This window comes from Gallus gallus, chromosome 7, assembly GCF_016699485.2.
Source record: "Gallus gallus isolate bGalGal1 chromosome 7, bGalGal1.mat.broiler.GRCg7b, whole genome shotgun sequence".
NCBI lineage: Eukaryota > Metazoa > Chordata > Aves > Galliformes > Phasianidae > Gallus > Gallus gallus.
Genome location: NC_052538.1, coordinates 27,946,906 through 27,968,628, shown reverse-complemented (window position 1 = coordinate 27,968,628; position 21,723 = coordinate 27,946,906). Strand labels below are relative to the sequence as shown.

Sequence of the window (21,723 nt, the reverse complement as noted above, 5' to 3'; positions counted from 1 at the left end):
TGGTGCCAAAGGGGGCAAAAAAAAGGCGGGTTTTGCAGACACATCCCTTCCCGCCCAGCCGTCCCGCCCCACCCCGCCGCCGTCCCCTCAGCGCGGCGCCCCCGTGGGAGGCGGGCGCTCTCCCCTGCCGGGCGGAAGCGGAGCCGCCCGCGTGGATACCCGTTGCCCGGCAACCGGCGCGGAGGTGGCCGTACTCGTGTGCGCGGTTCGTCTCGCAGGTTTTCTAATGCATGGGGGAAGTGTGCGCTCGGGGTCGCGGAGTGGGAAATAGTATTGAGGCCGGGGTAGCGGTAGCATGTGTTGTTAAGCCTCTGTCTTATTTGTTGGTTAATACTAGGTGAGGTTGTAAACCAAAACGACGTTATGAGCGTGGAAAAGCTCTCAACTTTTGTCTGGAAGACCTAAAGCAGACTAGAAAAATAGACATATGCCAGGCTTGGGCCCACAGAATGCAGTGTGGGACCATGTCCATGTCAGCCCTCAGAAGTGCCGACCCAGGTGTGTGGGGCATTGCTTTGCCTCAGCCCTCCTTCCCTCACGGCTGTATTGACCTGTGTTAATTACATGTTGGGGCCATTTAGGGCCATTCAAGCCTGTTTGAGAGTGACGAAGCAAAACAAGGGTAATATTGCTCCTAGGTTTTGATTTTTGGTGCTAACAGTTCAACTTCAGCCACACTGGATCTTGAAGTACTGCTGTAGTGTAGATAATATAACCAGTGCTGTTGTCCGAGCAGCTCATCAGCCATCGAGCCTCTGTTCCCCAATAAGTTCATAGACTCATTAAGGTTGGAAAAGACCCCTAAGCTCACCCAACCCACCCCCACCATGCCCACTGACCATGTCCCTCAGTACCACATCTCCATGGTCCTTGGACACCTCCAGGGATGGTGACTCCCCCACTCCCTGGGCAGCCTGTGCCACTGCATCACCGCTGTTTCAGAGAAGAAAGTTGCCCTGTGACATGAGCCTGGCAGGAGGAGCGTCCATTAGGTATAATGCTGAGTGCATTCAGGTGTGCACTGATACTAATGTGGCATCATCCTGAGCTGGGCACTCAGCTTCCCGTTCATGAAGAGCAAACATAAAATGAAGCATCTCAAGAGGTGAAAAATCCAGAATGGCTGCTGTTGAACTCAGAAGTATCTTCTCAGGGAGGTAGTAGAGTCACCACCCCTGACGGTGTTTAGGATCTGTGGAGATATGACACTGAGGAACATGGTTAGTGAGCATGGTGGGGATGGATCAGCAGTTGGACTTGTTTATCTTCGAGGTCTTTTCCAAACTTTATGATTCTCTGATTCTCCTTCTCTCCCTACAGCTGTTCATAGGAGAACCAATGACTGTGTGCTATATTTGGGAAGGTAATTTCTTGTGGATGGGTAATGTCTGGTGTTCTCATTGTGCAATGTTTGCTCTTTTCATTAAATACGTTTATGTTCTGATAACTGTGCTTACTTAAAACAAGATTTATAATATTCTAGGCCTTCTGGTTTTATAGTTATCATCACTAAACAAATAACCCAACTGATGCTATCTAAACAAAAGATTCAAATGCCAATTTTCTTATCCCTCATATTAATATTTAAAAATTAAAAATGAATCTGCGAGTTAATAACACAAACACTCAGGAGAGATTAGAAGAACAAGACTGCACAAGTCGGTTTGGATAGTGGGATCATTAGAAGGACCTTCTAATGTCCTACAGCCAATGTCCCTTGTAAGCCCTAGGACAGATGAAGTTCTGGAGCTTGCCATGGAAGCAAGGCTCCTGGAATCACCCCATCCTGCACACATGTCCCTAGCATACGTGGTATCTCTGCAGCAGACCTTTTGGGGTGTGCTTTGGGAAGCTGGCATGAACCAAGTTTCCTTAAGCTCAGCTTACTAGCTGAAAGGTGTCCTGCCCTGATCAGGCGCCACGCTTGTACTGCTAACTCCACCTCTGAAGATTCACTGTCCGCAGGGCAGGATACATTGCGCAAAATGTTGTGGGAAGGTTTTAAGAAGTTGCATGCAGAAGTGAGGTAGATAACTGAAGCATTTGTCAAAAATTTGGAGCACTCTTACACAAAATAGGTTGTGTTAAATGTAGAGTCGTTTCTGACTGCAAGTTTGACTTAGAGCAAAGTGGTGGGGTTTTGGAGTGTGTCACTGCTTCCACAGCTTGCCTTTTTCCTAGTTTAGCCATGTTCTCTCCTGCAGTGGGATGGACTTTCCTAGCCTCTGTACCACAGTGGACCTAATGTGAATAATCTCAAAAGGAATAATGATGCAAGTCTGTTGGAAGATTTGACACTTTGCTCTCTGAAATGATTGGAAGTTTACTATATATTTATGTCCACCTTGGAAGATATTTGTCTATTAGCTATGTGGTATTTATGCTTACCAGTTACAATCAAGAATGTTAGACAGTAAATCCACTGCTCATATAGGGGGAAGGATTTCAACTGGTCTTGGGATTTGTTGTATTCTGTAATCTGCTTCAGAAGGAAAGTAGAGAAACAAAAACTTCTAAATGGTTTTAGGAGATTTTAGTCAACAGATGTTACCAGTGGGAAGACAGCTTCATCATTACGTTATTTTAATTTGACCCTAGGTGCTGATGAATTTTAGTACCATTCAGATTCCAGTTGTGTCCCAACATGGATGTGGTTGAATCAGCCTCCACAGAAATCTTCAAGAAAATACCCAGTGTTCTGGGCAGCCTGGTGGAGGAACCTAAAAAGAGACATGCTATCCCCAATCACCTGCTGGAATCAAGTAAGTTTGTGTTCCCTCACCGTTCCCCAACCTTGAAGCAATCCTAGGAGTTATTTTGAGGATATTAGATTATTTTTCTCAACTCACAGGCCAAACTCCCATCCTATGTGTCCCTCAGAGCCCAAATCATGGGAGAGCAAGTCAGGAAAAAAATAACAGCTGTACTTATCTTGGCTGACCCAAAAGCTTTGTGGTGGCTTATTGAAGAGACAGATGCCATGAGATTAAACTGGTGAAAGGATCGTGGATCTGCTGGGGTAGTAGATGTCACCTTAACCCTCCATTTAAAAAGTCATGCCTGCTTACCAAGACAAATCAGCTCTGTTTCCTTTTTCTCTCTATAATATATTGAGTTCAACATAAATATACTTGCTAAATGTGTCAGTCAGTGTGTGTGTGTTAGTTGGTTGCCTATTCCCCATGCTTTACCGTCTTTCTCTGTAGAGGTTTATTCAGAACGTAAGAAGAGCAATGTTATACAGGCAGAGCCTGCTGTATTACACTATGGAGGGTATGAAGTTGGAAAACATCACCAGCAGACACTGGTAAGTGTCAGGGCAGGAATCCTCTTGGGGCTTATAAAAGGATAACAGAAGCTGAGTAGACTGCTTGTGGTCATGAGGCCATTTGCTCCATGAGCACACTAAAAGGCAGCACTTTTAGAATCAGTGGCTCTGTGGTAACAAGACAAGTACCATGCTGTATGCACCACTCTCCTCTGGGGTCTCTATTTTACTTCTTTTTTTCATGTGTCTGTGTGTTACAGTGGTATGTGACTTGCAAGTCATGGATAAAGGATTCATGCTTTAACTTCCAAAAGGACTGTTATCAACACGTACTTGGGCAGACTATTGCTGAGTGAGAACTGTGTTCTCTGGTGCACAGATGTTTAAAGCAACTCTAGCCTTCTTCCAGGAGCAGTATAATCTAAGAAACAAAAGTTAGGGCATAGCTTGTTTTTTCTTTCCTGTGAACACTTTGAGTATTTCCTCTTCATCTCTCTGCTTTCCCTTTGTCTGTCTTCCTTATTAATGTGCCTGTGGATGGTTTCATAAAACATACAGTTGGCTTTCTCAGTTGATCTCTTATATTGTAACATCGCATTGGTATATATATATATATATTCTGTTTTACAGAAGCTGATAAATATTTCTGACAATGTAATAAACCCTCACATTATACCACCCCAGACAAAGTATTTTCTGATCAAATACAACAAAACAGTAAGTGTCAGAAAACTTAACGTGGCTGCTTGCAGGCAGCGCTGTTTCTGTTTGCAGCTTTTACATGTCTTCTATCTTATTTTGGGTCATTTTCTAGCATCGACTTGTCCCTGGCTTGTCATATGTGGTTACTGTTGATTTTTGTCCTGATGAGTGGCGTTATTACTATGACTGCATCCGAATTCACTGTCAGGTGAGGATTTATTACAAGAAAATATACCTGAAGTTCTAATGGAATGAAGGGACTATTCAGACTTGGTGATTACATTAAAGGTACAGTTTATCACCTAGAACTGTGTGGGTTTTATTCCCAGTGTGTCAGGATTTTAGTATTTGGGTTTAAGCATCTGTTGTCTTTTTTTCCTCTGTAAATATCCCAGAGCTGTGGATACAATATACTCATTGCCCAGCCCTTATGCCACACTGATGCAATGTCTTAGCAGAGAAGCTCTGGAGGTGCTTTAGATAGTTACTGAAAGTATGGTAAAAACAGGTGCATACTACAAGCAAGCAGAATATCAAGATCCTAAGCAGCCACAGAGATGATACTGAATGTATTCCATGCTCACTTACCTACCAGCTATTACAGAAACTTTTACTTGGCATAACATTCATTACAATAAAAAATATTCACCCCCCCCCCCCTTTTTTTTTTTGCAGGGAGAAGATACATTAGTTGTTCCTGTGCATGCTTACCCTACTGTGAATGTGTTGGAATTTCCATCATTTATAAATATGTCTGATGTATCCATTGGTCAGAGGTGGGTTAAGGACACAAGTCTGTCCAGTGTTTGTGGGACATGCACCAAACCTGAAAAATCTCATTTTCCCCTGTTTGTACATCTTAAGGTCTTTAGAAGCTTTAAGGAATTCAGCTACTATCTGGACTGCAAAACAGTTCCATATATGAAAGTGCAGTCACAGGAAAGTGGATGCTGTACAAACTAAACATACACATAGTTGAAATGAGGTTTAGCTAGTCTACATTGGTGCTGATTCACTTCATTCATCATATGGTGAGGCAATATAACTCTTGTCTATAATCTACACTTCCAAGTACTGTGTCTTTTTAACACTAGTAAACCCTACAGATCTTCCTTGTGAAGAAGAATGGTTCTGGAAATTCAAGTGTGAGCTAGTAATTGTAAGTGTAATTCAGTGATAGCAAATAGCTAACCTCAGTCCAAAGATCAGTCAGTCATTAGATTTGCTTCTTCTATTTGAAAATACTTAACGTGATCTTCTGATAGCATAGACTTCATCTTACACTCTCTTTGATAGACGTGACACTGACTGCTCTCATGAACAAATAAGTGGTGATTGTTAACAGAAACTGGAAAGGGGAAAAGGAGAAAAGAGAATCTGTTGATTAGTGTCTAGTTGTGCCGTGTTTAAAATTATGTTGGTTTGTTCTGTAATGTAAAGCTCTCTCTGAGATACCTGTTACTGTACAGAATTGTATGGTAACTGTTGAGTCATGGCCTGAACCACTGATTGGGCACCTGGGGAAAGGATCCAGTCAGCCTTGGGAACACAGGTGAAGGCAGTTCACCTGTGTGACTGGAAGGGGTGGAGCCTGGCTGCACCGCTCTTAGACCTCATTTAAGGGCTGACTGCCACTGTAGACAAATTTTTGGTTGGAGATGCCTCTCTTGGGGAGCTTTCCCTGTGAGCCTAGATCTTCAGAGATAGGTGAGTACTTTTCCATTGTACTAGTCCTTTTGTAATTATGCCTACTGTGTCACCATTCTACTGTATTGATCTTTCTGATTGTTAAAAGAATCCCTGGGACTGTGCTCCACAGCCCACTGATATCAAAGGAAAAAAAATCCCTTTTACTTTCAGAAGCATATTGTAAGTCCTACATTCTACCACCCAGCTTTCTCTTTAGGTACAGAACATCCATTAGGCAGCAGATGAAATGATTGCTGTGTTTTTAAGGCACTTTGGTTACTGTAGAAGCTGCACTACACCTTAAAAGAAATTGCTTTCCCAATCTACCATTACATCTTCATGAACAGGTTATATTAAGGCAGAGGAAAAAAGACCTTGCTATTATTGTTTATTTCCCTAGCCACTTCAAAATGCACTTTACAAAAGAACACTGTGTATAACATGCGTTCTTTGCTAATCAGCAGGGTAGGATTTCAGTCAGTTTACAAAAAGCAGGAGTAAGCCTGGGTAAATTGGACTTGGTTCCTAAGCTGATGGATGGCATTACAGAAACACAAAAGTGTTGTTGTTTGATTCTTAAAAACAGATACATACCAAAGCAAGGCAGCTTGATAAGATATGTGGTAATGCCCCTCACACAACCACTGTGAAACATACAAGGCTTTTATGAAAATGAGTCCTTAGTGTGATTATTTCTAAGGTGGTCCAGTCATTCTGATGTACTGGAGTATTCAACCCTCTTGAAGTCTGCAGAGAGTTTGGTATTTTTTTGATCCTCTTCCACAAGCAGGGCTATGGGATGAGACTGGTTTCTGGTTCTGCACTTACTGTGGCTCCAGTTTGGATTGTTTGTACTAACTAGATATTGCAGCGTACAAGAATGTAAGGATGCACAAAAATAACTTCTGAAAAGTAAATTGTATGAATTTTTATGTAATGAGATTCTGTGTGGGTCAGAGGAAGTAAGTGAAGATGCAAAATAACTAGCAGGTATATCAAGATATATATCAACTGTAGTTTAACTTTTATTTCTTTGTTACTCTCTTTTCAGTAAGGAGTATGTTATCCCGTTGCAGTGCAGTTGCCCGATAGACTTTGAATTCCACATTGATTTTATTCAGCCTCACAGAGCATTCACCGTCCAGCCAATATCTGGTAGCTTGCACTTACTTAAAGTTACTTGAAATTACTGATGATAATCTGACAGTGTTAAACATCAGTGTTCCTGTCCACGCTGACAGCTAAGTTGTTAACATTTTAATTTAAGTAATTACTCAAATAATCTTCTGAGGTTATAAAGCTTCTGATCTATTTTTTTTTTTCCCCTAGTGTAGAGAGGACCTTAAGAGAATAAAATCTTGCCTGTGGTTATGACAACTTTGATGTGAACTCTGAATATCTTAAGTTTTCTGATTTTTGGATGTGTCATCCCTCTTCGGAAGTAGTATTTGTACTCTATCAGACATGTGGTTCACAAAGGTGAACTACTGCTTCGGTTTGGGTCATTCCTTCAGAATAATATTCCTTCTGACTGTATGTTTTAAAAAGATGCAGTATATCAAGGGAGGACAAGGGGTAGTGATTTTAAGCTAACTGGTAGTACTGGAAGGACACTTTGAGACCTGAAATATTTTCCAGGCCCACTGCCATCAACTAAAACACTACTATTATTTTAAAAATGTAGTCCAGAATTCATTTGAGCATACTTAAGTGGGCTCATGTTAGATGAACTCTTACTGTTTTTCTTCTCTAATCACAGGAATCATTCCAGGAAATGGGAAAGAGGAAGTTACTGTGAAATATTCCCCCCTTGAGTATGGAACAGCACAAATGAAAATGCAGTTACTGATTTCACAGTTCCACTCAAAACCCTATGTTTGTGTGTTCACAGGAACATCAACACCCCATCTGGGTCAAATGTACGTGTGGCTGACTGCTCTTTGCCCAGTTCTAAAAAATACTGTGTAATAGGATTTAATGCCTTTTTACTGTGATCATTTTAGGCATTTGTATCTGTGATGACTTAAAATGCACTGATGTTGTTAACAAGTTAATGTTAACAAGTTTTTTTTACCTGCTTTCTTACATCATTCACTCAGAATGCACTTCCGAATGAACTAAAACTGTCACAAAATAATATTAAATATCTTTTAAGTGTTGAACATGTTCAGCTTATTATGTCTGATCTATGTTATTCTTATTGCTGAGGCCTTGCAAGATAGTTTTTTGAGCAATAAGATCTTTTGAGCTCTACCTAATTTTTTTTGTGAACTGTGGAATTAGCGAGATTAGAAAGTTTGATTTCACTTGTAATTTGGGAAAGTATTTCCAGTGCCCTTGTATGTCTAGAAGGGATATAAATTCACGCAATAAGATTAGATACCATTTACAGAGAACTTAGAAGAGCAATGTTTTTCCTTCTGTTGCCTAGAAAAGAACAATTTGAAAAACAGCAGAGGCATCCAGAGAAAAAAGCAGCGTCTATTGGAAAATCACTGGTGTGGAGAAGAGACAAGTTCAGCCTACCACGATCCAAGGCTATTCAAAAAGTAAAGGTGTGAAGAAATAATAAATACGAGTTCTTTCCTGGGCTGAAAATCTTTCTTGTTTCTGTTTCTTCCTATTAATTTATATCTCTTAGGAAATTGAATACCAGAACCTGAAATTCCCCACAGACTTGTCAAATCCATATGCTGTAGCTACTGTTTTGAATCAGGAGCCAGGCAAATTGAAGATTAAGAACTTGAAAGAAGGTAACATAGTTAACAAGCATGAGCTTGGTCTTATCAGTATTTCTAGGTTTCTGTTCAGAAACTTTGCTTTAGAATTTCTGAGGCTATGTGACTGTTATTTTTGTAAGAAACTCACTTTAGCTGAAGTAGCCTATGTATTAAGGAGTTCAGTTATCACCATAAGTGTTATTTCCCAATTAAAAATTCAATCTAGTATATGACTTTCTGATATTCTTCCAGTCCTTTGCCAAGGCAATGAAGGAATAAAAACAAGGCAGATGAAGGAAGCCATGTTTGAGCTAAAAGTCAAACAAAACATTAAGGAAGAGGAAGCAAATAATCTAAAGTGGTAAGTGTTAATTAAAACACTGAGATTTACTGACTAAGGCCTCTGTGAATGATGTGTGCAGTATGCACTGGTGCATAATGCTGCCATTTTGTGTCCTGATAGACTTGTTTTACAGTTAAGAAACTGTTGTTTCACTTTCCTTTTCATCCCTCCTGCCTAAGAGCAACATGAGTGTACCCAATGAGACCTTTAATTGTATTACAGTTGCATTTAGAAACTTTCTGAAAACCTTGTTCATCTAACCTCATGCATCTCATCCTGCTTTGTGCCCTTAAAGGGAGATTTTCTTATGGTTGTCAGTAAGTCAAGGCTAAAATATGTAATGGTGTGAATGAAATTGCACATCAAAAGGTGAAAAGCAAAATTCATATTCCTGCATAAGCATACTGGGGTTTCATTTGTGCTCAGAGCTGTTTTTATGCTGAATACTACACCTAAACACCTTAGGGATAGGAGAATCAGCCTCTTAAACTTTAAATAAAACAAACAGTGCATTAAGTGAAATGTTTTTCTTATTTCTACTGGAAATACAGGCAGGTTCGTAAAGGCAAAGATCCTGTCTCTGTAGAATTTAAAAGAGAGGTTATTGAAAGTCGAGAGAGGGAAGAAGAGCAATATAAGGTTAGTCTTTGTTGTTTTTCTATAAATTCAAAATTAAACTTGTACTTTCAGACTACATTCAGTGTGCTAATGAATTGTATTATGCTCTCTACATCTTCAGTTTTTCTTAATACATTGATACAAACCTGTGCTAGTTGAATTTCTTCATGCATTTGTGTCTTTTTCTTTGTATCAGTGTTACTTGAGAGAGTGGTGTTTTTTTTCTTTGGGGGTGGACAGAGAGAAGGATAAGTTACTAAGTTATTAATGGAAATGTAATTAGGTATTTGCTCAACCTGGTAGGTTTTCATCTAGCTACATGACAGTGCAGCATTGCAGCAGTTCTGTCAGCACTGTGGATGCAGCCAGCCTCCTGTTTATGCTGTACCTTTCTGCATGACTCACTACTGAAGAACTAAACCCAGTCAGTACACTCATGTCATAGAAAGACATCCTAGACTTCTGCCATAGGAAGATAATTCAGTGCATTCTTCTGCTACACACTCACTCTCACGGCCTTTTGATTTCTTCCAGTCACCCCAGACTGCAGTCTATCTTCTGTGGAGGTGACAGCAACAGTAGGTAGTGACAGAAAATATTTGTCCACATATAGCACAACCCTCAGGGACTTACAAAGGACTGGTGGGGCTTGTCCCTTCTATCCTGCCTTCTAGACATACAGGTAGCTTCTGGTTCCCACTGAGTTCCAAGGCACTGTTTATGGCAATAAAATTATTTATAGACAGGGTCAAGACTTTAATTTATACACTGAATTAAGCATGAATAAATTCAAACATTTTTAATAATAGGAAGGGAGGAAATAGGTAAAAGAAGAAATCCACAATCTAGAATGTGAGCTGCTTGTATCATTGAATTAGACGACCTTGTTTAGAAATATTTACATGTTTATGTGTTAGTTGTAGTGTCTGTAGATATCTCTTGGTCCTAAAAGAACATTATTTTACTTTAACTTACTACAGGGTTGTAATAATCATTCACTGAAAGGGAGTGGTTTGTGAAGTCTGTTTTGTGAAGTACTTCTAGAGTGTTACATTGTGAGTTTCCCCTAATTGTACATGAGGAAAAAAATCACTGAATACTTTGGACTAATTGCTCTTCCTGGTGACAACTTAGATCCAAAGAGGAGATCCTATCATAGAAAAGGAGTTTCAAAGGAACGAAGTAGAGGTTTCTTCCCGACGTGTCTTACGGCTTGTTGAGCAGGTTTGTTTTGATGCTTTTATCACTTGCGAAGCTAAAAAAACAGCCATAAATATTTGTCACTGATTGCTTTTCCTCCTAATATGGCCATTTCTGAATCAATGTCCTGTTCCCCATCTTACTGCAGTAAAGCCAGCTGTGAGCTGTGTGCACAACTCATCTTCTGACTCTGATCTTCTCTTGTGACAGACGAGTAGAAATCTACAGGCATAACTTGAGGTTCATACTGCTCATTTCTGGAAGCTCTCACAGGAGTAGCATTCTCATTCTTTAACATACAACTAAGCAAATCACAAGTTTTGTGACCTTTACCTTGCAGGTTGAATCGACAAGAACTTTTCTGGTAACCAGGGCTTTTTTTGTCTCTGGTGCGTGGTAATTGCTAGGATACATTTCCTGGGATAATTGGGAACTTTGTTTAATAAATAGTCTGCTATTGAAGGAACAATGGATGAATCATTGCTGCTTGCTTCTTACAGAACATCATAGCTGTGGTAGCTGCTCTGCTCCTGTTCTCTTATGTCTGTTAAGAAGCACTGAAAATTGTTTGGCAAGTGTGGCATGGGGTTGTGTGCAGTCCTGAGCACTTTCCTAATCTAAATTTTGGTTGAGTGGCTGTTCTGTTGAAGGGTACTGTACTATAGCATCGATGGAGTCCCATCTGGTGCTACATCTTTCTGTCACATCAAACTAAAACTGAAGAGATTAATGCATGAAGAAAGAGACTGACTTATGTTCAAAGAGCGTTAAATGTAGATATCACTTCTGTCTGAAGTATGTCCAAAGTAGGAGGTAATTAGATGTTGGGAGGTTATTCTGGTGAATTGTCACTCTAGTTTTACCCTGATCTTTTGCCTTCCTGTAAGTTTGTATTTCAAGCTATTATTGGAGAGAAATGCTGTGTTTGCTGGGCCTTCATTCTGAGCCTTTACAGCTATTCCAACTTCGCGTTTGTGCAGGGTGAAGTACATACTCACTAGAGACTTCGTCCACTCTTCCTACTGTCTGTCTGCCCATGTATTGGACTCCACTCTTAGTATGTGACTGTCCTTTATGTGTGAATGCAGAACATGCTACATTACCTCTGCACTCACCATGTTGTATCTGCAGTATTTGATTACCTCCCTTTAAGACCTGCAGTGAAGTATTCTGCTTAAATGCGAGTCGAGTGACGTGGACCTGGAATGAATTAATTTGATGGAGCACTTTCGCTTAACTTAATTTCAGTACTGGGAGATAATGTAAGGATTCTGGCCAAGGAGGGAGGAAATCCATTCCTTGTCTAGTTCTAAAATTTTTTTTTCTTTTAAATACCACGCAGCATTCAAATGTCCACCCCACGTTTGACTTGCTCCGTAATGACCCTTGGGCAAACAGAAACAGGATGTTGAGGAAATTCCAACAAGCAGCGTATAAGGTAATGTGAACAACTAGAATGCAGTGTGATAGCATAGTGCCTTGGAAATGGCACAAAAGAGCATGCAAACTAGCACGTAGGAAGACTTCATAGCTAGCTAGGGATCTGATAGTTTGTTAGTTGTCTCTGCTTCACCAGAAAATAAGGATCTGGAGTGATTATTGTCTTCAGCTGTTGGTTAAAGATTTTCTTTTTTAAGAAAAAAAAAAAACAATCAATACTAAGGGGATGTAGAAGGACTTAGATTTTTTTTTCAAATAAAAAATACTTTTGAACAAAAAGAGAAGACTTCAAAATGCATACAGAATACTATGCTTAGTTTTGGGACCCCAGTATAAAAAATATCACTAAAATGGGTTCAGTTCAGTGTCAGGCTGCTAAGGTGGCTGGTGTCTGAGTAGTGGGGAGACACTGGGATAGCTGGTCTTACTCAGCCTGAAAAGCGGAAGTGGTGGGAGCAGGCAGCACCTTTCAACTCCTTGGAGGAGGTTACTGAAGATGGAGCTAGCTTCTTTGCTGTGGTGTATGGTGGAAACACAGGAAACAATGGGCATAAGTTCTAATAAAAGAGGTATGGGCTGTTTATAAGGAAAGCCTCTTTCACTAAGAGGAAGATCTTTGAAGTAAATGGCCCAGATAGTTTGTACAGTCCATTTCTTTTGTGTAATGTTGCTGTGGAGTTAAGTTCCTTTCAAAAGCTATTTTTCTCCATTTTTATCTGTCCTGAACAGAAAACTACAGCAAAAATTCTGACACAGATGGTTCGGGTGACCATTGTAGTATACAGTTGTAATGTACATATATTGCAATGACTGTAGATCTTAGAATCTTAAGCTTAATATTAAACTTAAATTCAAAATAATTCCTTCAGATTGTGATTCAGTCTCGTCTAAATCATCTACTGCTTCTGTTCCGTGGACTAACAAGGGAAGCTGAAGGTTTGGAGGAAAGCTCTACATCTGGTAAGGAGCAGAAGAAGTTGATAGGTAGATTGACAATCAATTATTGATAATTTGTGTTAAGCTATGGTAAGTCAGGTGCATCAAATATATGCTTGTGTGTGTGTATATATATACACATAAATAGTTTCTACAGAGGGGTCTTCAAGCAAAAAACAGATGTGTGACACAGTGGAAATGGCTGTTGTAAAAAGACACATTTTAATACATGCATATTTTACACATTATTTATGATACTTAAAAACAATCCCTTTTTAAGAGCCTTGCAACTTATTAACTTAATTATAGAGCAGCCACAGTTGGTAATAGTGACGACTGAAGAGAATTTGTGTTTCTTACTTCATGTCACCTCATACGCGCGCTGTGTAACAACTGTTAGAACACCTTTCCATATCAGCCCTTCTGCCTCTGCAAACAAGTGCTCTTTAATTCCCCGTATGCGGGAGTTGCAGGGGTGCTTGGAGTAGGAAGTATAATGGCAGATAGTGTAATAGAGGTGTTCTGACTTGTCTCTGCCTTGAGTGAAAATAGAGCACCTTACTTGAATGGGTGGGCTGTAATGTCCTTGAAAGGAGGAAATTAGATCTGTTTATTAGTTGAAGGTTTTGTGCGCGCTATCTTATAGATGGACTTTAGGAAAGATTACCTTGCTTTTTGTATTAAAATGAATAAGCGTGTCCTGTGTTAGGAAGATCTTAAATACGTTTTGTCTTGATTCTATTTCTGAAGCAGTGTATTGAAGTATATTACAAAATCTTAATATTTGCTTTCCATTCTTGACAGAAAAAGGGAGTCTGAGGCAAACAGAGGGAAGTGAAGAACCCAAAGGCATTTCTTCCAGCATATCTGAAGATCAAATTTTACCTTCTCAGTTTTCCTCTTACGGTTTCCTCAAAGTACGCCGTGATTTGGTAGGCATAGTAACCAAAATGTTGGCCACTACTCAAAATTTTGCTGATGACATTGTCCCCAGGCCCAGTATAGCTTGTTTTTATCCTTTACAACATAACTAGTGTTGTGGAGTTCCGACCAGTTAGTTCAGGACTTCAGATTTATTGATAGTACTGCTGAAAGCGGTTAAAATATTTGCATTCTCTCAATATCATTCTGAAATTATGTTTAATACCAAAGTTAGTTAAAATCTATGATTTTTGCCCAGGGGAATAAATTTAAAAGGTAACTGAAGTGTCCTAGGAAGGGCAGAAGTATTAAAATGTTTGCATAATTACTTAGTATGTTTTCAGATAGCCATGCTGATGATCTACTGTCAATGCAAAACAAAATGTCCACCATATTAAGGGGCTTAAAATACTGTATTCTTCCAGGAGCCTGATGCTCTTGGTCCAGTTCCTGTCAAACCTATAGGTGTGAAAATGAAACGCTTTCTTCCCATATACAGCTTGAAGGTGAGTCAGTACAGCTCCCTGTTTCTCTCTTTCCCCAGTCCAGTTAGATGTGTTGTCTACCTGATTCAGTGGCCTCAGTGTGCAGCCTAGTAGAAATGTTGCCTTAAGGCTGTGCAATTAGCGTGCTTTTTTTAAACAACAAATCTCATTTCCATAAGTAACAAGCTTGCAGTCAGCACATATCTCTCCAGGCAGAGATGAATGACCTCAGCTGAAATTCTTGTATCTCAAGCAACAAGATGCATCTATGAATGAGGATGCTGCAAGTCTTCCATGACACATAGGCTTTCCTTTGATTTCAGAGAGCAAAAATACCATTACCATTAATTAATTACTGTTACCAAAAATACCATCCACTATAGAAGTGTCTGTCCTTTTAGAAAGTGATTGCAATTGTCTGTTCATTTGGGGTACAGTTCTTTATGCTTAGTTCCTGCATAGAAGATGCAAACATCTCATTCTTGAAATATGTAGTACTGTGGGGTTTTTTTTAGCCGTATGAGTTCAGAAACAATTTTTTTCTCCTGGCCTCTAAAGCCTTCCCTCTCAGTTTTTTGAATAGCATAAGTCCAAGTTCCACACCTATCAAAGTGGAAAATACTTCCTCAGGTTCAAATCCATGAAGATTTTGGCTCAATTTCCTCCTCTTTGCTTTTTTTTTCCCCCACGTGTTATAACAAGTATAGAAACTTTCTATTAGTGTCCTTTCTCTTTGTTATATATATTGTTCTTTGCCTACCAGTGTTATGTTGCTTAATAGAGCTTTTCTCTACCCCATTAAGTTCAGTATATTTGATCACAAAAATGCTAATCCCACAGTCTTTCATAGAAAAGAAATGTTCCTTTACGTACTCATTCAGCTTGCCCTAGTAAAGTATGACTTATCAAAATTTTGGTCATATTCTGCATAGTAGAATGGCAGTCTGAATATCTTCTCCCACAGATATGTGATGTCTGTGATAAATGGAATGGAAAGTTCTATTCCATCTATGAGTTTATCAAAAGTGATTATTGTCATCTCCTGTAGCACATTTTTCTTCTTTGTGCTTAGGTTCCTCAGCATTTCAGCATTATAAAGTATCAGCCACTTCGTGCACATCGTACAGCTGCAAGTTCCAAAACTCAAAAGCTTTTTCGAGCTCTGAGACAGGGAGCCCAGGTAACAGATCATCTCTAATACAAACTTTCCTTGCTGAAGTCATTCCCACTTCTACATTTCTACAATTACTTGATTAGTTTTGTTCCAACGTTTTATGACAAAAGACTCCATATGCTCTGAAAAGCTTTGTCTGTGTTTTTCAAGGATGAGTTGGCTCAAGTAGTTGCTTCTCCTAAGGACTATCACAAGCCATCATCTGAAGAAGTAGCAGAAAGAGATATCGGCCTTTTAAAATTGGTTCCTCCCCAAGCTTTAGTCTACCCTACAGAGAGCAACCCTCTTCGCATTTTTGTAAGTAGCAGTTGACTTCCACAAAGTGGGAAAGGAGGTGAAAGGGTGTTTATTAGTGGTCAGTACTCTTACTCAGATTGGTATTTAAAACTACCTGCCAGTGTGAGTAATCCCTCATGGTGCAAGCCCTGGTAGGTGGGAGCCACAGAGCTCATCCCACAGAGAGTGACACCATTTCACTTTGAGGTGGAATTTGGATAAGTTTAAGAGGGGAGGGCTGGTAATACAAAATTGCCAGTGAGGGTGGTGAACTTGGTCCTATACTCCACAGATGCTCACTGATCCCAGGATTTCCTGATGCACCTTGGGGCCTCTCCCTTCTCCATTCGTTTCTTCATCTGCACATTAGAAAGGAAGCCATGATCTTGGCATCTCAGTCCTTCTATAACCTCATGCTCTTGCCCAAGTTAGTAGGACAGATAGAGTCTTCTCTTCAGCCAGGATACTGCGCTTCTGCCTGATCCTTGAGTAGACTGAGAAAAGTGAAGGTAGGCAGTTTGCTCACATTGCATCCTGCTGCCTTAGTTTCCAGTAGTTTTCATAGCATACCAAAGCCACATTTCCAATTATTAGGCACAGAGATTCAAAAAAATCATAGCCAGGTGTGTGGGAGGATTTTCTGTTACTTATTTTTTTTATGTAGATTGTACTACTTGGCACCAACTGCAGAAGGTATTTTCCACATGGCGCAGCACAGCCTGGAGGGTCCCTGGGTGATTGTGAGAAGGTGGAGACAGCTGTATGGCTCAGTGAGGTGCTCTACATGGGTACAGACAGCATCTCCATGCCAGCATGGCGCTGTGCCTGAATTGGGTGGCTCAGTCTTTCAGTGTTACTTAGCTAAAATGGCCCAGAGCCCAATGTGCTAGTCTGGTGGTCTTGGCACAACACACATAACTTGTTCCCACTGCATGTAGCGAGGACTCCAGTGGACTTGCTGATGAGATCCTCTGTGCATCCCTCATCCCTTTGTCATGTTGGTGTAAGAGCCAGGTCTGACCCGATGCTACCCAGCATTGAACTGAATGCAGAAACAGATGCTAGTGCAGTGAAGTAGATGGTAAAATGCTCACAGACTTCCACTACAGCAAGGCCACTTCCCTCCCTTGGATTCTGAACTGTTCAGAGAACCAGTATTAGATTTGGGAGTAAATAAATTGTTGGATTTTGGACAGCAGAACATGAATAAACGAGGCATTGAATTTTCATCAATTTAATTCTTTACTGTGCTCAGAATTGTTTTTTAAATCCTTTCTTCTGTTTTTAGAACCCCACTCCAGGATTATTTCCACTTTTACCTCCTTTAACTTACTGTGAAACAAATATTGAATATCATCTTTGTCCTCATCCAAAATATACCTTTACCAAGGAATGTCCCAAGGGATCCAGTATTCCAATCACACAAAAAAAATTTCTGCATCATGAGGTATGACCTTTATAGTTTATTGTATGAGTAAAAATTGTGTGCACCTGAATAACCAGTGCATGGATCAGAATAACTTCTTATTGTTAGATGTTAATTATCTCTGAGTATTTCTCTGCTCTTTCTTTTTGCCATGTATTGTATTTTCATGACCTTGCAGTGGAGGTAGTATCTTTTAAATAAGGAGAAACATAGCTCTTCAGATTTGCTTCTCAACCAAGAAGTTGGAAGCTTGCAGGACAGAGCATCTCTCCCCACTGCATTATGCATTAGAAGTCTGACGGCTATAGCACTTGTAATTTCAGGAAGTGATTTGTGGAGTAATGGACTGGAGGCAATTCTTACCAGTGGTGTATTTGACCTTTCCTAACACTCCCATATCAACAAGTACAACGTCGAGGTAAGAAAAACATTGAAGAGCCTCTCACCTGCAGTTTCTGGTGCTTGAAACTACATGACTGGTGACCAGTCCCACAGGTAAAAGTGGGTCTACGGGTTGACTTGCTTGCTTCTCAGCAATCCAAAATGAATGAGAACCCCTGTTCACCCTCCTTGGAGGGTGGGTTATGATTAATGCCTAGCCCTGGATTCAGTCTGGACTTCTAGTAACGTTTACACTGAATGCATTTTGATTCAGAACCAGAAGACTCTGGGAAGTACAAACTGTGTTTGTCCTGCAGAACTATGAATAGTAGAACTTGTTAACATGTGGGCACCTGCACCCAGTGGTAGCCAGCATCTCCCAGGCTCATACTGCATTCATTTCTGGTGCACTATTTTTTTTTCCAGGATTATTTAAAAATACATAATCTTCTCTAGAACTACAGCTACTTTTGTGGAGCTGCACAACATAACTACTGACTGCAGTTACTCTCTGCTCATCTTAAATACCATTTCCATCACAGGGATCCTTACAGTTTAGATATGCTTCCCAGAGATGTACCACCAGTGCTGTATAACTTGCCTGAGAGAGACAGAGAGAATGTAATTGACCTGTAAGTTTCTTCTCTTCTATGTTCAATGTGATTTATTGTCTTAATTGCTTGTATGGATGTGTCTAAACACTTTCTGAGAGATTATCAAAGGCAAAAGCACAAAGTCTGTCTGGAATAAGACACTTCTGGTTTTATTGTCTAAAAAAATAATTTTAAGTACTGATTGTTCTTCATGTTAATGGTTTTAGTGGGACAGATGAAACTGAATTTGAAGTGCTTCTTACTCCAGAGATGCTGAGTGCTGAATTTCCACAAATTGAGCAGATGCTCACAGAAGAAGGCAAAGTAAAATCAGCAAAGAAAGAAAGGTAAGTAGAATTTGAAATTAGAGAAAAGGAAGGGGAAGGACTCTGAAGACATCTTCAGAATTACGGAGAAAGTCATATTGAGATGTTGTAGGGGCTCCATCACTGAGTGGGAACCAGATCTGGCACTTTGAGCAAATCAGAAGACTCCTATATTGCATTTTGCACTGTAAATATGATCTCTGAATTGGACATAAGAAAACAGATATTAAATTGACACACTGGCCTGGATGTCTCTAACTTCAGTTTTACCATGAAAGTAACCTCACACAGGGACAAATTCTGTCACCTGCCTCCAGTACTATCAGGCTGATGTACTCAATTTGTAGTTCAGCGCAGGAATCTTGAGGATTAGGAAACCTGAGAAAATGAGGATCATTAAGGGAGTTGATTATTACCACAGTGGTTTTAGAACAGTGTATGAGGCTGCCCAGCAGTTCTATGGGGCTGGAAGCAGAAGTAGGTGCACTATGTGAAACTTGGGGGGTATGTGATGTTACAGGAAGGATGCAAGGAGGCATATCAGCTCATAAGCGGAACACTGGGGGCAGTGGACTTGAGTAGGAGGCAGTATAAGTGAAAGAAATGATTTCAGGGGAACACAGGAGAACTTGCTGAGATAGAACCTGGTGTTTTCACAGATACCTTGTGTGTCTTTGTGGAATTGATGTTTCCATCCAACAGATGCAGTCTCTTTGAAGTGGTCATGACAATGCTTAGATACCCACCTAGTCAGGATGTATGTAATTGCCTGAAACTAAGAGTTCTCACCAAGAGATTTCAAAGCCTCATTTTCTTTAATTTTAGAGGGAATGACTGACGTTCAGATTTTCTGCAACTGTCAGCCATTAAACTTTAAAACAGTGCTGAGTATGAGATCTCTGACAGAGCACTGATTGCTGTATTGTGATTACTTCAGCACTGATTGGAAATAATTAGCTGTAAAAACGTGTGTGTGTGACCCTGCTGCTTTTTGCATTTTATGACACTTTGCTTGTTAGAACATGGGGATTTGATACAGCCTATGTAACAAAAGAATCACCTTTTTTTCTTCACAACTGTACAGTGTTGGATGGTACTTTTTCTGGGTAAATAGTTTGATAATCATAAGGTTCATTCTTTTGATGCTTTCTTCAAAACTGAAAATACTTCTCCATGTTAAACACCTCTAGGTATGTATATTTCAGGTATTCATTTCATTCAATTTTTGTCTGTGTCTGACTCATTTGAGCAGTCTGCTTTAATTGAGGTTTTTCAGTATATGTTACATTTAATAGGACGTGCACCAAAATGTTATTAGCAAGCACTGAAGTGCAAGTCCTTTTTTTTGTCACTGAAAGTTTTTTCATTGTTACTGCTGGGCTGGTGTTTCATTGAGGACACCTTACTGCTCCTCCACAGCAGTTTCCACGCTTTATCCCTAAGGCAAATAAGTTTTCTTATAAATTTTCTTGCTTTGGCCATTCCAATATGCGTTTCTTAGAGGAAAAAAAAAGTAGGAACTCAACTTAGTGTTTATTTATCAGATGGTTAATTTTTCTAACTGGCCAAATGAAGAGTGAATGCTTTTTTCATAATTTGACTCCTTTTGCAGTTCTGTATAAGTAATGGAAAACTGTCTGTGGTCAGTGTTTAAAAAAAGAGAGAAATAATATGCATCTCTTCCTTTGTTTTTGCCCACATTGCTAAGTAGCTTCCATGGCTATTATAAATACTAATCATCTTCTAAACTTCTTGCAGAGACCCACACAAACATCCTGATGGAGATTTTCAACCCCAAGACAATGGACTCAGAGAAAGGGTTCAAAAACACATGGAGAAGATGAAGATGAAAGCACTAAATAAAGCCCTGATTCTTGACTAAGAATAATTATATGAAGTCTGTGGTTTGGTGCAATTTATCCTGTAAACATGTGAGGCCTCCTATGTCACAGTTATATCTACGTGTGTTCAGTGAGGTCAGCAACTTCTTATGCAAAGATAAAGGAACCACCAGCAATGTTACTTCTGCCAAGAACTGTGTGATAGCTTCCCCAAACACAGCAACTGCTCCTATGACAACCCTCAGCCACCTACCTGCTTATTTTTTTTAATGGTGTGAAGGATCAGAAAACCACAGTATTACCTTGTAAATAGTTTGGTAATTAATCTAGAGCTCATTATTTTTAAATAAAATTTGAGAAGCCTTAATGAACAGATTCTTCAGACTGTTGTTATTGCCTATCCTTGAATTTTTGCAGGTATGTCATTGTGTCAGCCTTGACTGTAAACCGTGAACTTGTGATTCTTAATGGAATGGTAGACTTTGAACACTGTTACTATCTAAAAAGATAATGTCTAAGGAGATCTAATTAGCTGTTTAGGTGTTTGATTGGAGGCACAGGTCTCTTGACAAGGGGGTGTGGATTGGAGTGATGAACTTCAGAGCTTCAGGAGAGCATTCTGATGCTCAGAATGTATTCTGTAGAAAAGCAGATTGCTCAGCATATCACTTTTCAACTGAGATGACTCTCACTTTCTTGTGTGCAAGCTGAACATAAGATAAAATTGTTGTTTGGGTTTTTTTCCAACTAGTGGCTCGTTTTGAAGAGTGGTCCAGGCTATTTGCTCTAAAAATTATACATCTTCTGTACTGGAAGGGATGGAAAATACAGCAATACTTATACTTTTCTAGGAAGTATACTTCTTCCCAGAGACCCTAGGAAAAGAAATTTATTTCAGAGAGATCAGTGTAGACACACTAAAAAGCTGAAGGAGATAGAAAATGGGAAAAGAGAGTGAAAATAAAGCTTGAAACTAGCTTGTATTGTACTAGCTATATACTATCTCTGCAGCCTTTAAAGCCTGTTAGAGTGTTTAGAAACACTTAGAAATAAGGATGATCGGAGTAACCAGAGCTGATGTTTGTTTTTGCAGTAGTCTCTCCTCCGCAGAGTTTCATTGTCATCACAATGGAAATGAGTCAAGCTTCTCCATTTCTCTCCCCGTGGATGCCAGCCCTTCAAAGAACTGTAATTCCATTTTATGTAAGTGATTTTCCTTTCTATGTGTTAATGCTTCTGTGGGCCAGGGTTCAGTGTACACAAAGTAAGAAAAAGCTGTTATATTGCTCTAAATTGTTCCTGAAGTCCTAATGGACTGTTTTTTACAGCCAGTAATGCACAGACCTGTCCATGCTTCCTTCTAAGGTGACTCATAATATGAGGC

The 21,723-nt window shown here is 39.8% G+C and overlaps 1 protein-coding gene across 8 annotated transcripts; it reads left to right on the top strand.

The window, feature by feature from the left end:
- The first annotated feature begins 157 nt into the window (after positions 1–157).
- CFAP221 (cilia and flagella associated protein 221) lies at positions 158–20,386 on the top strand. 8 transcript variants are annotated; one of them, XM_004942966.5, is made up of 25 exons: positions 158–205; positions 1,321–1,363; positions 2,599–2,762; positions 3,207–3,307; positions 3,899–3,985; positions 4,083–4,178; positions 4,646–4,746; positions 6,711–6,814; positions 7,419–7,578; positions 8,091–8,214; positions 8,301–8,412; positions 8,632–8,740; positions 9,274–9,361; positions 10,475–10,564; positions 11,883–11,978; positions 12,850–12,940; positions 13,721–13,848; positions 14,263–14,343; positions 15,395–15,502; positions 15,647–15,793; positions 17,061–17,219; positions 17,522–17,616; positions 18,122–18,211; positions 18,400–18,519; positions 20,257–20,386. In XM_004942966.5, the coding sequence occupies exons 3-25, from the start codon at positions 2,645–2,647 to the stop codon at positions 20,378–20,380; spliced, it is 2,529 nt and encodes an 842-aa protein (XP_004943023.2). In that variant the 5' UTR covers positions 158–205; positions 1,321–1,363; positions 2,599–2,644; the 3' UTR covers positions 20,381–20,386. The 8 variants fall into 8 exon arrangements, with proteins under 8 accessions (XP_004943023.2, XP_040559581.1, XP_040559583.1 ...); XM_040703647.2 differs by having other exon boundaries at positions 158–218; XM_040703649.2 differs by having other exon boundaries at positions 158–498.
- Positions 20,387–21,723: the final 1,337 nt, after the last annotated feature.